Source organism: Terrapene carolina, unplaced genomic scaffold, assembly GCF_002925995.2.
Source record: "Terrapene carolina triunguis isolate 2854851 unplaced genomic scaffold, T_m_triunguis-2.0 Scaffold68, whole genome shotgun sequence".
NCBI classification, from domain to species: Eukaryota; Metazoa; Chordata; order Testudines; family Emydidae; genus Terrapene; species Terrapene triunguis.
In genome coordinates, this window is record NW_020664419.1 from 34071142 (window position 1) to 34086092 (window position 14951).

Consider the following 14951-nt stretch of genomic DNA (forward strand, 5'->3'; position numbering starts at 1 on the left):
TTTTTTTTTTTTTTTTTTTTTTTTTTTGCAGGTTGAATGTACTTTGAGTATTGAAAAAATGTAACCAGATATCTAAATAGCATCTCATCATTTGAGTTACAAGGAAAATTTAGACAGAACCCCTAAAGGCTCTTCCCCATCCCTCCTCTGTTTTTTCCAATCTCTTTCATCCTTGGGATCCACCCCCATTCCCCCCTTATAGTCCTTTATTTTGTCTATGTCAGGGCTGGCCAAACTTACAGACCCTCCAAGCCGCATACGACAAATCTTCAGAAGTTAGAGAGCTGGGGTGCGCCTGCTGGGACTTCAGCCCCATGGGGCGCATCTGCCGGAGCTTGGGGCTTCAGTTTGGGGGGTATCTCGTGGCTTCAGCCCTGTGCGAGGCGCCTGCCGGGGCTTGGGGCTTCAGCCCTGTGGGGGGCGGGAGTGTCTCGGGGCTTCAGCCCTGCTCCTGCTGAAGCCCTGAGCCCTGGCAGGCATGCCTTGTGGGGCTGAAGCCCCAAATCCTCCTCCTCCCCAGTGGGTAGTAGAAGCCCCTAGCCCCACCACTCTGCAACAGGGCAGAAGCCCCAAGCCTTACCCCCAGTCTGTTAGGTGGAAAATGGGGGGGACGACGACTCCACAAGCCACACTTTAACTGTAGAAGAGCCACATGTGGCTTGCAAGCCGTGGTTTGTCCACTCCTGATCTGTTTTAAAATGCAGAACACAGCTATTACTGATCATCCCAATTAAAGCATACTTCATAGTGTTTTCTTTGTAATGTTAACATAGTTACTGTTCAATTGGTCATTCTTGGTGACTCCCAAATCTCTTCTGGTTAGTCTTTAGGTTACTCCTCTAGTATCCGAGTTCTTTTGTTCAGTTTCACTTCTGCCATTGCCAGTATGGTCTCTAGAGTCTTACGTTTTTTTCTTTTCCTAATTCCCTTTTACTGAGTTTTACCATTTGCCAAGGGTTTTTCAGCGGCTTATTTGTAGTTACTACCTCTGGAGAGTCTTCTTGTACATTTGAGATTTGGATTTCTATCCCAAGCATCTTGAATGTACTTTCTCCTTGTTTAAACTATTTTTCTGTATAATACTGATTTTTGAAAGCTAAGTGGGAGTCACCTTTTGCAGTGTATACTGAGTGCTGCTGTAATTTTCCCAGTGCTGCTTTTTTTTCTTCTTTTTTTCTTTTTTAAAGTTAGGGCAGAGAGGTCATGGCCTTTGAGTTTGAGCTCTGAATGCTCTGACTTTTTTTCATAATTAAATTTTTCTGCTGATAATTGTGACATTTCAGCATTAGGTCTCCGGGTTTATTATTATTTATTTATTATTATGAGGTCCAGGTGTGTGTGTGTGTGGGGGGGGGACAGGGTGCAGTAGTGCCCTGTGTGCTTTCTCCTCGTTTACCTCTTACAGACAGCTCAGCTGTAATGACTCCACAATTAAACTTTTTACATACCAGTTTGGGTTTCCTCCTTCAGCATTTTCAGGCAATTCCTTAATTCTGATGTTGTTCCTTCTCACTCTGTTTTCTATGTAATCCAGTATAAACAGAATCACACTCTGCTCCAGCTCTGCAAGTCTGTTTCTCTCCGTGTATGTCTATGTTGCATTTAGACATCCGTGGTTAGCCCACACCAGCTGACTTGGGCTTGTAGGGCTTGGGCTTAGGGGCTTTTTAATTTCAGTGTGGACTTTTGGCCTTGGGCTGCAGCCCAAGCTCTGGGACCCTGCCACCTTGCAGGGTCCTAGAGCCCATGCTCCAACCTGAGCCCGGAAGTCTACTCAGCACTTAAACAGCCCCTTAGTCCGAGTCAGCTGGCACAGGCCAGCCAGCTGTGGGCATCTACTTGCACTGTAGACCTACTTTCACTTGCTTCTCTTAGGCCAGTCTCTAGTGTAGGGCTCGCTATTCCAAGTGAGTAATTTGAAGAAGCTTGGTCGTCATATCATCTCTGATGGAATTATACTCTGAGATCATCTCCAGAATGCCTACTTTGGAAGCCATTTGATTTTCTTCAGCCCTGGCATTTCTGCCTGATTTGGCTGCCGTGTGTTCACTTGGAGTCTGAGAAGTCCCACCACGCTGCCAGAAACACTCTTCTGAATAAGGTCTCTTTACATTTTCAGATTTTCTTGGAGAATCCATCCTCTGCAACTTTGTGATCTCTTTTTTGGGGGGGAGCTTAGTAGGTTTTGGGAATTGATGGAGGCAGTTTGCTGTGCATAGGCTTCAGAGCATAGGCTTCAGTTAGCCATTTTATTTTGGTCGCCTCTCACAACCAGCCGTTTTAGTGAACTCGATTGACTGATCTAATGATTGTTTTTAGGAAAGGTGTTAGCTAGTCAATGGATTTGAGAGAGACTAAGAAACGTAGTATTGATTTAATGTTCATATCCTATATCAAGAACTGTAACTTGCGTCTTGTCTGGATGATCTAATAGAGCTTTATCTCTAGCTAACTGTAAGGTTATTGACAATTCTTTTTAAAAGCATCTTAGAGGTAGTTTATAATATATTCTAATATATTGTCATATGCAGATATTAATATATCCTGGAAATAATAGAATTGCAGGGAAAATGTGTCTCAGTTCTTAATTTTGTTTTGGTGATTCAGTAAGACTCTCAGGATAATGCATTTTGAAGAACATACCAGGAGTATTTTGTTAACTGGTTGAGGGCTCATTATAAATTGAACATATAACTAATTTCACTTGGAGAGATGGATCAATAAGTATCCTTTTTAGTCTGTCATGAATATTTACAAGCAAAATCTAATCTGATCTTAAAACACCTTATGCTTCCTTGACCTTTCCATTGCAAGTTATTTTAATATTAATATAGCTGTTTAAAATTGAAACATTTAAAGTAAAATTTAAAGTAGCTTAATAAAATTTTTGATTTGTTTACACAGATTTAAATGATCTGAACGCTAATCATATTAAGGTTATTTTGAAAAGTGCTGATCGAATTTCTGTTTTATGTATATCTTTTTTTCAATTTACCAAGCACCCATCTAGCTCTTCAGGCACTTCCCATTTTAGAAAAACATATAAAAAGTTCTTTCTGCCAATGAAACTCCCAACCCGCCACAAATGAAATTCTCTTTTCATCCTCATACCCTATTTATGTTGTTCCCTTATGGAAAACTTGCGGTTGTATAGGCCTTGTAGTGTGTCCTAAAGGTCAGTACATCTGGGATCTGACGGACAAAGTTGAGGGTGGCAGGGAGAAGTAACATCCAGAGTTGCAGGTCCTTCATTGAGACTACTCTACCTCTAGCCCCAGGAAAAGCTCTCCCTAATGATATTGTACACTAGGTAACACTCATGAAGAACAAGGTCAGGTGTCGCATCTTGATAATTTTGACTTTGGCCGGTAGTTGGTTTGTTGTTTTTCTAGAAAAGAAATTCATTACAGACACAAAGCACATCTTAAACTGGGGGGGCTGCCAGTTCAAGTATACCAGAAGGAGTTAATTAATCTCTGAGGTAAACAAAGATCCTTAATAATTCTAAGGACATTTATACTGATGTAATAAAAATATTTGTTGATTATCCAGAGAAAATCCACTACTGGACATGGTAACTGGTGGTTCAATTGGCAAATTAAGCAAGATTTCTCCCTAGTAGGCTGGCTGTAATTCTAGCAATTGTTGAAAAGTAGTACAAACATGAACTTTGAGTTAAAAACAAAATTTGTGGGCACATAATTCAATGATTAGGCTGATATTCAAGACTGACTTTGAAATTTAAAAACCTAATATAATAACTTGAGATTTCTAGATGATTAAACAATAACCTTTTGTTTTTACAGACCTCCCAGATGTCAATGATAAACAAAGCCAAGCTGTAAATAATCTCCTGGAAGCCATTTATCCTAGAGTGGACAAACAAGAATATGTAATTAAGCTAGAACCTATAGAAACAAATCAGAATGCTATGTTTCAGTACGTTTCAAGAACTGACAACCCAGAAGAGAATATTGAGATTAGCAGTAGTCCTGATCAAGCTCCATTACAAATACAGGAACCTACCACTGAGCAACCCAAAACTGTTTCAACTCCAGATACAGAAACTTTAGAATCGCCACCTGCTGATGCGGAAATAAATGTAATGCCGACTCCTGATGAACAACCTCCAGCATTAAATCCTGAATTGGACTCTTCTGATAATTCTGATTTTGGCCACCAGTTGATTTGTTGTTTATGTAGAAAAGAATTTCATTCCAGACGTAGTGTACGTCGGCACATTAGAAAAGTACACAAAAAAAAGATGGAAGAACTAAAGAAGTACATAGAAACAAAAAAGAAACCAAATCAGCGCTCCACAAAAGGACGAAATAAGAATGTGCTTGTAACATTAGGTAGAAGTTGTCCTGTATGTTATAAATCATTTGCTACAAAAGCCAATGTAAGGAGGCATTTTGATGAAGTTCATAGGGGGTTAAGGAGGGATTCCATTACTCCTGATATAGCTACAAAGCCTGGGCAACCTTTGTTCTTGGATACAGTTTCTGCTAAAAAATCTTTTAAGACCCGAAAACAAAAGTCTTCCTCAAAGGCTGAATACAATTTAACTGCATGCAAATGCCTTCTGTGCAAGAGAAAATATAGTTCACAAATAATGCTTAAAAGGCATATGCAAATTGTTCACAAGATAACGCTTTCCGGAAAGAACTCTAAAAGAGAGAAAGGACCCAATAATACTGCCAACGGCACAGAAATAAAAGTAAAAGTTGAACCAGCAGATTCTGTAGAATCTTCAACCCCTTCCATCACCGTTTCTCCACAGAATGAGTTAAAGGGAACAAGTCATTCAAATGAGAAAAAGAACACACCAGCAGCACAGAAAAATAAAGTTAAGCGAGACCTTGAAACCCCTAAATCAACCAATCCATCTGCTGCAGGTGGCCAGCAAAAAACAAGGAAGCCAAAACTTTCAGCTGGCTTTGACTTCAAGCAGCTTTACTGTAAACTGTGTAAACGCCAATTTACTTCTAAACAGAACTTGACAAAACACATTGAGTTGCACACAGATGGAAATAACATTTATGTTAAATTCTACAGGTGTCCTCTCTGCACTTATGAAACACGTCGCAAACGTGATGTGATAAGGCATATAACTGTAGTTCATAAAAAGTCATCACGTTACCTTGGTAAAATAACTGCAAGTTTAGAAATCAGAGCAATAAAAAAGCCTATTGATTTTGTTCTAAATAAGGTGGCAAAAAGAGGCCCTCAGAGGGATGAAGCAAGACAGATTGGTTCAAAACAGGATGTCGCCTCTAACTCACCGAGTAAAAAGTTTGAAGGAGCTGATGTTGGCATAGAAGTAAAAGTCACAAAAAACTTTTCTCTTCACAGATGCAATAAATGTGGAAAGGCATTTGCCAAAAAGACTTTTCTAGAACACCATAAGAAAACTCACAAGGCAAATGCATCTCATTCACCAGAAGAAAACAAAACCAAAGGCAGAAGTACAAGATCAAAAGCTCTTGTCTGGTGAGAAACAACTAGTTTTTTGCCTCTATAAAAAAAAAAAAAAACACACACCACACCCCCCCCCCCCCCAAATCTGTTGTTTTGTTGCCTGAACAGATGCTTTCCAATAGACGATGGTGTAGGAGATATAAAAGTAACGTGGCTATCACATTTGCCTCTTCAGCAAAATATGTTTTCAGTGGCTTGGAGACAAGTCAATTTCTAAACTTTTTTCTTCTGCAGGAAGTTGCAACCTAATACAGTTAGGCTGTACAGTTCTTCTAAACTGTTTTAATATTCTAAAAATCAATTTATATTGGCTTATGTTTACAGTAGATGTTTTAAAATTAGTTTTGCACTTGTTTGGTACTTGTTCACATGGTTTATCCTGCTAATGTACACATTTGTAGGATAGTTACAAAAATATTATTTTACTTTTATAGCTGATGTAAAAGTGAATTACAGCAGAGTAAATAAATCTCTACATCTAACTTGGAATGAGCAGCCAGCAGTAAACTTTATTATTTTTCTTTTAACTTATTCTATTAAGTTTTGCTCACCCTCCCAACATCATGGTATAATCCTAAAAGCATCTCTTTGCATGAGTAAGAGTTTCCAGGATAGCGCCTTAAATATGGATGTTTTTTCTTTATTGTGATGACTTACTGTTTTTCCGCAGTCCTGCTTCATAGAAAAAATGGTGGCACAGGTAGTCTTCTAATTATAAAATATTATTTCTTGGTTAAATGGAAATAACCTATAGATGGCCATTTTAGATTTCAGAATCATCATGAAGGCTTTTTGGATATTGCAGAGATTTGTAATAAAAACAGGCCTGGGTGTGGGGAGGGGAAGCAGTCTTTAAATTATTACTTTGGAACTCTCTCCTTATTATAAATATCTGTTAAGGCTAAATACATATACCTTGTCCTGTACCTGCTATTGACTTCAACTCAGAAGTGCTCTCTTCCCGAAGGCAACTCTGTCTTGGTATACCTTCTGCAGTGGATTACCAGTCAGGCATACGTAGGTGGGTTTTCAGTGGTTTGGTAACCACTTTCTGCTAAAGAAAATGCAACTTAACAATGAGCTGGGTTCTCTCTTAAAATCACACTAATCTTGTCTAAGGAAGAGAGTGTTTTTAAATTTTTTGTTTGTGGTAAATTTTAGGTACCACCTTGCATTTAAAAATGGTTTCACTGTTGTATAACTAGTAAACAAGTTGTATTGGTAAACTCAAAATATTAATTTATTCCCATTTCTCCTCAGATAACTTCAGGTGGTGTACGGAAAGTTTGGAGTTCATTTGAGTGGAAAGACTTTAATTTGGTGTTAGAACCACTAATATCTTGAAAATGGTACCATAAGAAAAATGAGGAAATACTTTCATAAACTATTGTTTTCTTACTAAATTAATAACTATTCTCATGGCTTGTTATATGACAGTGCCTCATCCCAACACTGTCAGGTAACTGTTGACTTGCAATGCACAACATGCATCTATAGACTAGCAGTTAACTACCCTTGTCTCTATGCAGTCCAGCGAAGTTATCAATAGAAAATGAACTTTTTGTGCTTTAAAAACAAAAAACCCTTTACAAAAAGCATTTTTTTGGAAGAAAACTTATTTTTCATTTAGGAAATCAACTTGAGAGGCCACCACAGCTACTGGCCTTAGTACTGCTAATGCTGATGAACCAATTCTGTGACTTTTTATGTGGTATTCTACTTGGCTGGCAAACTTTTGCTTTATGTACTGTTTTAAATTTATTACAAATGAATGTATAAGAGCAAACACCATATTAGTGTATATTGGATGAATTGTTCTAATTTTTAGTAATTGTCATAACTTCAGTTTGTTCAGTTTGACTAATTTCCCAACTTTTGGGTGTACTGAATTTCACTGTACTAAAGTTGCTGCAGAGATATTGCCAATACTTTTTTTTTTTCCCATGCATGGTTCATAGGACAACCTTTCATTTGTAAACATTTAGAAAGTTTACAAAAACACCTACATTCCCTATTCCATATTCTTTAATTTTTTGTTTAAATTTTATACACAAGCACTTTAATGATAGTTGCAGTTATTGTTTTAAAAAAACACACTAATGTTAATATGAAGGTAGTGAATATTTTCTGATGTTTTATAGACACAGACAATCCATGCACAACCACTTCTTATAATGCTAGTTTTATTTCTTTAAATATTAATAAAAGGGAGGATAGTGTGAGAGAAACTCAGAATATTTTTTTTTCTTGCAAGATCTTAAATGACCACTTTAGGTAGCACTTGACTTTATTGTAGGATTTGCAAAATGCTTACTGATCCTTTTGTCTATTTTATAATCAAGATATTAGCAAAACAGTAGCACACCTGCCATTATGGAAATCTTGGCAGGCTTCAGTGCATCAATGTTTTTTTACTTTTTAGAAGATATTTTGTTTAGTGATTTGTGTCAAATTGCCACAATTTGAAAGGTACTGTACATCAGAAAAAATACCATGTTTTTATATAGGTTCACTCTCTTGCTTAGGGAGACGCCTTGTCATATACACTTTTTTGTATAAAAAAAAAAATCTAAAAAATGTTGATCACAAGGTCATGAATAAAAAAAAATGCTTTTATGGATAGAAAAACGTTTGGCCTTTTTAGTGCTTTGCACTAAAAAATATACACTGTGAATGGGAACTGAACTATAACTGTTGCTGGAAATGTTCTATATTGAATGTACATGCTCTTGTTTGGATAAATGTACTGTATTTGGAAATAAATCAGACTGGAAGTTACTTTAACAAAGTGTGCTTAGACAAAAAGGTGTATTCTAGTGAAACTGGAATGCCTTTCTTCAGTCATAAACCAATTCAATTACTACCAGCAGCTACACTTCAACATTTGCATTTCTATAAACTTTATTTCTCTATCATTGGGTCTGGTTTGTTGTATTATTCCACTGGAATTAAAAATACTTTTTGCATTATGAGAAGCGTAGCAGTTAGACTGAACCCTTTTCTTCTACACTTATAGTGACCTCCATTATGTAATTAAGAAATCCTTGTCTAATCTTAGTTTTTTGTCACTTGTAAAAACTATCCTCGTCTTGATTTTAGTTAAGCAAAACTTTGTTATGGTCCTTGCTAATAGTGTTGTGAATCAAATACTGATGCTCAGGAAGACTGAATATAGATTTTTATAAGAACGGTAGGATCCTTATTTTTATATTAAAGAGCGAGGGAGGCTTTTGTAACAGTTACCCATTTTCATTTGGTTAGAATATGCACAGAGAACCCCTACTGTTGGCTTATGATTTTAATATATTAAAAAGTAGGTTGCCCTTATGTGTCCAGCTCCCTAACACCTATTCCTGGATCTCTCTGTGTTAAGATTAGGAAAATAAAATGCAGGAGTGGTGGTAGAGTGCTGGAGGTTACTCAGCTAATTTTAGTATTTCTACTGACTCCATCTTGGCTAAATTTAAAGTCTGCTGCTGAGATACTTGAAGGTGGAATTACGTCTTTTTTTAAAGGTAAGTCTCATGTAACAGATCTCCACCCGTGGTCCATATATATGGTACGTCAAAATGGCCCTAGCTCATAGGTGATTTACTAAATTGCTCTCTACTTGATGGTGTTTCTACTTAGAGATGAGGTATAATAGCCAGCAACTACCTCAACAATTGATTCCTTTTTATCTTGTGGTGGGGTGAGGTCTATTGTTTGGCTCTTTCAGAAGCTCAAGTCTCCTTTTCCTTCTGATTACATAGAGGTTTTTTTATCTCCTTTATTTCAAACAAAGAAAATAAACAAGTATGTCTAGATTGTATAAAAGATTTGTTGCACTTACTGAATCTTGAGTTTATATTGCCGCTCAAGATTTTGGGAGGGTTGGAAGGTCACAAAATTTGTCTTGTTATTTTTTTTTCTTCTCAATGTTGAAATAGCAACCCAGCGCTTTTAATAATGCTGCCCTGAATATGATCAATAGCCATTGTGGATATTTATCACTTTCTGTGGTGGCTTGAGATAGTCATTGCCAGGTCTGGATGTGAGATATGGATGAGGCTGTTGCCATGTACAAGTCTAGTCCTAGGTACAATATATCTCATTTTGGATTTTACCTGGTCTTGATTGAAATAGCCTATGAACACAAATCTAAATTTGCCTATTTGGGTTCTGGTTGGATTTTGTAGATCCCATAGCAAAACTTTAGTATCTTCTAATTATTCTGTGTGCAAATTCCCCAGATGTTGCATTGTAGTGAGGCTTTGTGGTCATGTAAATCTTAATGCAAGGCCCCTGTGGGATTCAAATTTATTCTGAAGTGAAATAAAACCATAACAAAGTGCAGACAGAAGTCTTCAGAAGTAGCAGCATTAGACTTAATGAAGCTTCCAGCTTAACAAAATGTGGAGTGGCAACACATTTTTCTAACTTCAAATTGTGGAACATTAGATAATCTTTTTATAAACGGTCAATATTTTAAACTAGTGTTAAAAAAAAATTCAAAACCTATTTTTACCATTGCAAAACATGTATTGAATTCAGAGGGGGGATTTATCAGAGGAAGGAGTGCAGGACTGGGCCCCAAGTCTTTCAGATATTAACCATTGTGTTCCAAGATATCCAGTTCCTCCTGGTTTGACACCTTTAATTATGTTTGTTACCGTGCAGTCTTTTTTTTTTTTGCCGATTAGTGTTTTGAAACAAACCAATAATAGTTTACTCTCTGGTTTGAGGTAGACAGCTTCTTTGTAAAGTACAGCCCCATCATTGCTTCTCACTCCTGCTCTAAACATCGTATTATTTAAGTGTTTCTGCTGTGCTTTACTGTGCTACATCCTTCATGTCTGCCTTAAGAAAAAAAAATTGAAGTTTCATAAAGATTTTTATAGATCTTGTGTTTTTTAACATGCACTTTAATACAGGAAACTTTCTGTATTAAGTGCCATTTTGTTTGGTAAGTAACTGGACCTTAACAAAAGGACCATGAAATATAATAGATTTTAAATTATCCAAAGGCATAGACCTTTTTTTTTTTTTTTTTTTTACGTATTCCTTTTGCTTTTATAACAGGATCTATTATCCCAGAGCCTCCTTCCAGTACAGTTTCCCTCTTCTATACCATAAATATCTCAATAATTCTTCTTGCCTTTCCTGGTCTCTTGTTCCGATTCCAAGTGACTTAAAATTATCCGTATTCTCAGAACTATTTGTACTATTCAGGAAATTACTTTGTAAATATTTTTCCAATACACCTAACTCGTTTTATAAGTTTAAACCTAATCAGATCATTAACTTCTAGAGTCAGCTAGGCAGTTACTTTTTTTTTTAAAGGTATTAATAGTGGATAATTTATGTTGAAGGATTTAGATGGAGGAAAAGTAGTATGTTGTAAATGTGTTCTTTTTCCTGTTGGGGTGAGAGGTCAGCAGGATAAGAAATCATTAAGCTAAGACAAGGGCCCGCTCCAGCTTTTTTGCCGCCCCAAGCAGCGAAGAAAAAAAAAAACTGAGCTGCTGCCGAAGTGCCTCCGACGAGGAAGAGAGGGACTGAAGGACCCGTCGCTGAATTGCTGCCGAAGACCCAGACGTGCCGCCCCAATAACGGACGGCGTGCCACCCCTTTCTATTGGCCACCCCAGGCACCTGCTTCCTTCGCTGGTGCCTGGAGCCGGCCCTGGGTAAGACTCCCTTGGTGAGATACCTATGGGTCTAAACTCTGGCAGGGACGCTGGTTATAGGTGATGATGAGATCAGAAATGTGGGCAGTGTGGTGTGAGAGGCCAGGAGGTGTCATAAACTTGAGTGCAGTCTTTCTTTTTGAGAGTGAGTCTTGAAATTTGAGAGGATGGATGAAAGGGTTTGTACCATTATGAGAACAAGTCTTTTGGGGTTATGAGGTGGGGATGATCTTGAATTCTCTCAGCTAATTTCATGGAAGTGGGACAGGTTGGACTGGGATGCAGAGACAATGGGAGTGGGTGATTGTGTTGATGTTTCTCTCTATATTTGGCAATAGCAGCAGAATGATACACACATTTATAGACCTGCCAGGGATCAGTGCAACAGCCAGAGTGACTATGGGTGATGGGGTTACACAAGTGAAGATCGTACAAATCCATGAATCTCTGGGGCAGACTTGCAGGTGGCTCCGTGTAGGTGCTCCAAATCTGCCTGTAGGAGGGTCCAGGTTTCTGACCTTTTGTAACAATACAGGTAGTACACAGGCTTGATCCTGAACTTTGTCTCAGTGCAAAGACACTTTTGCATCCATAATCGAGACATATACTTCATACAGGAAACAGCAAGACCTATTTGCTGAAGAACATCTAGTTTGCTACTACTATTTGAACTCTGCTTGTTATGTAGATGAATTCATCAACGCTCTCCATGGTACTCGATTCCACCTGCACTGGGGTTCTGGTAGCCCAGCTCTGAGGTTCTGGACCTTGATCTAGTGCCATGAGATAGTCAACCCCATAGTGCAGGTGGTGTCTTGGAGGGGAGGGCTGAAATTCTCTGACTTTTCCACAAGTAGGGTGATATCACTGGTGTAGTCTTGGTCGGTAAACACTTCTTGACTAGTCTTTGTTCCAATGTGTGGAGTGGCAAGTTCTAATGTCAAAAGCTGTGAATTGATGCTGGTGTGAAAGTTGTGCTCCAGAGTTAGCACAACATTTTGAACACCAACTCCTTTTGGCATAAGTCAAGATGGAGACCTGTCGACTGAATCAAAAGCTGCTTTGATATTGATGTGTGCCACATGAAACAGCAGTTAAATTCTTGGTACAGCTGAGTCAGAAACCAGGGGGTAAAGTACTAGCAGAATGTGATCAATGGCTCCATGTCTAGTTGGCAGCCAGTATCAAGTGGAGTGCCCCAAGGGTCGGTCCTGGGGCCTGTTTTTTTCAATATCTTCATTAATGATCTAGAGGGTGGCGTGGACTGCATCCTCAGCAAGTTTGCAGATGACACTAAACTGGGAGGAGTGGTAGATACGCTGGAGGGTCGGGATAGCATACAGAGGGACCTAGACAAATTAGAGGATTGGACCAAAAGAAATATGATGAGGTTCAACAAGGACAAGTGCAGAGTCCTGACTTAGGACAGAAGAATCCCATGCACTGCTACAGACTAGGGACCGAATGGCTAGGCGGCAGTTCTGCAGAAAAGGACCTAGGGGTTACAGTGGACGAGAAGCTGGATATGAGTCAACAGTGTGCCTTTATTGCCAAGAAAGCTAATGGCATTTTGGGCTTTTATAAGTAGGGGCATTGCCAGCAGGTCGAGGGAAGTGATCATTCCCCTCTATTTGACATAGGTGAGGCCTCATCTGGAGTACTGTGTCCAGTTTTGGGCCCCACACTACAAGAAGGATGTGGAAAAAGTGGAAAGAGTCCAGCGGAGGACAGCAAAAATGATTAGGGGACTGGAGCACATGACTTATGAGGAGAGGATGAAGGAACTGGGATTATTTAGTCTGCAGAAGAGAAGAATGAGAGGGGATTTGACAGCTGCTTTCAACTACCTGAAAGGGGGTTTCAAAGAGGATGGATCTAGACTGTTCTCAGTGGTACCAGATGACAGAACAAGGAATAATAGTCTCAAGTTGCAGTGGGGGAGGTTTAGGTTGGATATTAGGAAAAACTTTTTCACTAGGAGGGTGGTGAAGCACTGGAATGGGTTACCTAGGGAAGTGGTGAAATCTCCTTCCTTAGAGGTTTTTAAGGTCAGGCTTGACAAAGCCCTGGCTGGGATGATTTAGTTGGTGTTGGTCCTGCTTTGAGCAAGGGGTTCGACTAGATGACCTCCTGAGGTCCCTTCCAACCCTGATATTCTATGGTTCTATGAATGGAAAGATGGCATTATAGTCTCCCCATACAAGCCAAATGATCTCTCACCAAGTGTAGCAGGTTTCACTGCAGGGCTGTCAACAGTGGGCACTATCCTTACTCGTTGGCTTCTGGCTGAGCTGCACTGAGTGTGACTATGGTGGGGGGAGACAATAGGTTGTAATGATGAGGGGGATTTATGTTTTGAGAGGGATGGCATTATAGGGTGGGTGGGGGGGCCCTAAGATGCAAGAGACCGTCAGTGTGAAGTAGTGAATTATGGTGCAAAGTAACGGGTTAGGAAGAGTTTGTTTTAAGATGTCTTTTACAGCTAGCCCTGGGGCTTGCTGTTTGGGGTACCTAGTTGCAGCAACAGAATTCCTTTAGAGGTCACTGTCAAATGGACAAAAGCACAGAACAGTGCTGCTGTATGCTGGAATATGGAAGCCCAGGATGGGGTCTGGTTGCAGGGCTTGGTTCTTTGATCTCAGTGACAATTGCGTGGGGGTGGGTGGGGGAGTAATAATTTTATAAGGAGAAATCAGGAGCAAGATGTTTAATTTCTGTTTATTTTTGGTGTCACCTCAGGAGGCTTAATTGTCAAGAGACGAGGTTCCTGGCCTTCAGTTCCTGATGATGAAAACTCTTAGAGGGAAATAAATCATCAACAGTCTGTGCTTTAATAAAAGCTTCAACTCCTGATCCTGTGTATCACTGAAAACAAGGTAAATGATTCTGCTAGTCTAGTGTTACCCACGTGGTGTTAACTGTGCTATTTGGTACATTATAAACCTAGTGGGACTCAGCAGGGAGGAGGTATGGCCATGCTGATTGCATCCAGCCTAATGAGGTCTCCTTCTCCAAAACTGGATCTGATAGTATGTTCACTTAGTAGGAAAGTCCCAGGACGGGATTAAGATGGGACTGGTTTCAGTTTGTTGCCTGACCTGTTGCACTGCTATGTCAGTTTGAACTGACTAAACTGATTGCTAGAGTGGCAAAATTTAATAGTTTTCTGATTTCGATTTGCATGTAGATGATGACTATTTTGGGGTAGCTCAGGATTTCCTGGTCACTATGACCTTGTTCCAGGTAGGTACTGACTCAGTTCACATAGATGGCCATACTCTGGATCTGGTTTTTGGATTGAGATTGGAGGTTAGACAATTGGCTGTTAAGCTTGTGTCAAGGCTCAACAATTAACTCCTGTGCTTTGAGGTTGTCAAGGTGAAGGACCTGTTTTGATGATTTGTCCTCAGATTAATGGAACAAGAAAAGATCCGGATTGCTCTGAGGGAGAATCTTGTTTCACTAAAAGACCCTCCCTGTGGGCTAGTAGAACAATATACTTTTTGTCCTCCACCATTAATGAGGTTGTTGGGGTCCACTAGGCATAGCTACCAGGTAACTCGGGAGAGTGGAAGACCAAAGTGTCGATGAAGCTCTTTTGCTCTGGGCCTATCTGAACCCACAAACCCCATTTTGTGAACTCTCACCTACTTCTGTGTTCACTGCTTTATATGCTCTGTGGCAGGCTGAAGCAGAAATGTAAGGGTCAGCGTTTCTCTAGCATACAGCTGCTGTTTTGCTCAGACTGCTGTAAACAGGCCTTGGAAGGCCAAAAGATAAGCAGACGAATGGGAATTTTTCT

General features: G+C 39.4%; 1 protein-coding gene across 4 annotated transcripts in view; it reads left to right on the forward strand.

Annotated features, from left to right (window-relative positions):
* The window catches only part of ZNF800 (zinc finger protein 800), a 28400-nt gene extending 19948 nt beyond the window's left edge, over positions 1-8452 (forward strand). For 3 of the 4 annotated variants that reach the window (XM_024196839.3, XM_024196841.3, XM_029910884.1), the window contains one exon: positions 3807-5497. In XM_024196839.3, coding sequence (XP_024052607.1) covers positions 3807-5497 — 1691 coding nt within the window. Of the gene's footprint in view, positions 1-3806; positions 5498-6741 lie in introns of those variants that run through there. The other variant, XM_024196843.3, reaches the window with a different exon arrangement.
* The last annotated feature ends 6499 nt before the right edge of the window (positions 8453-14951 follow it).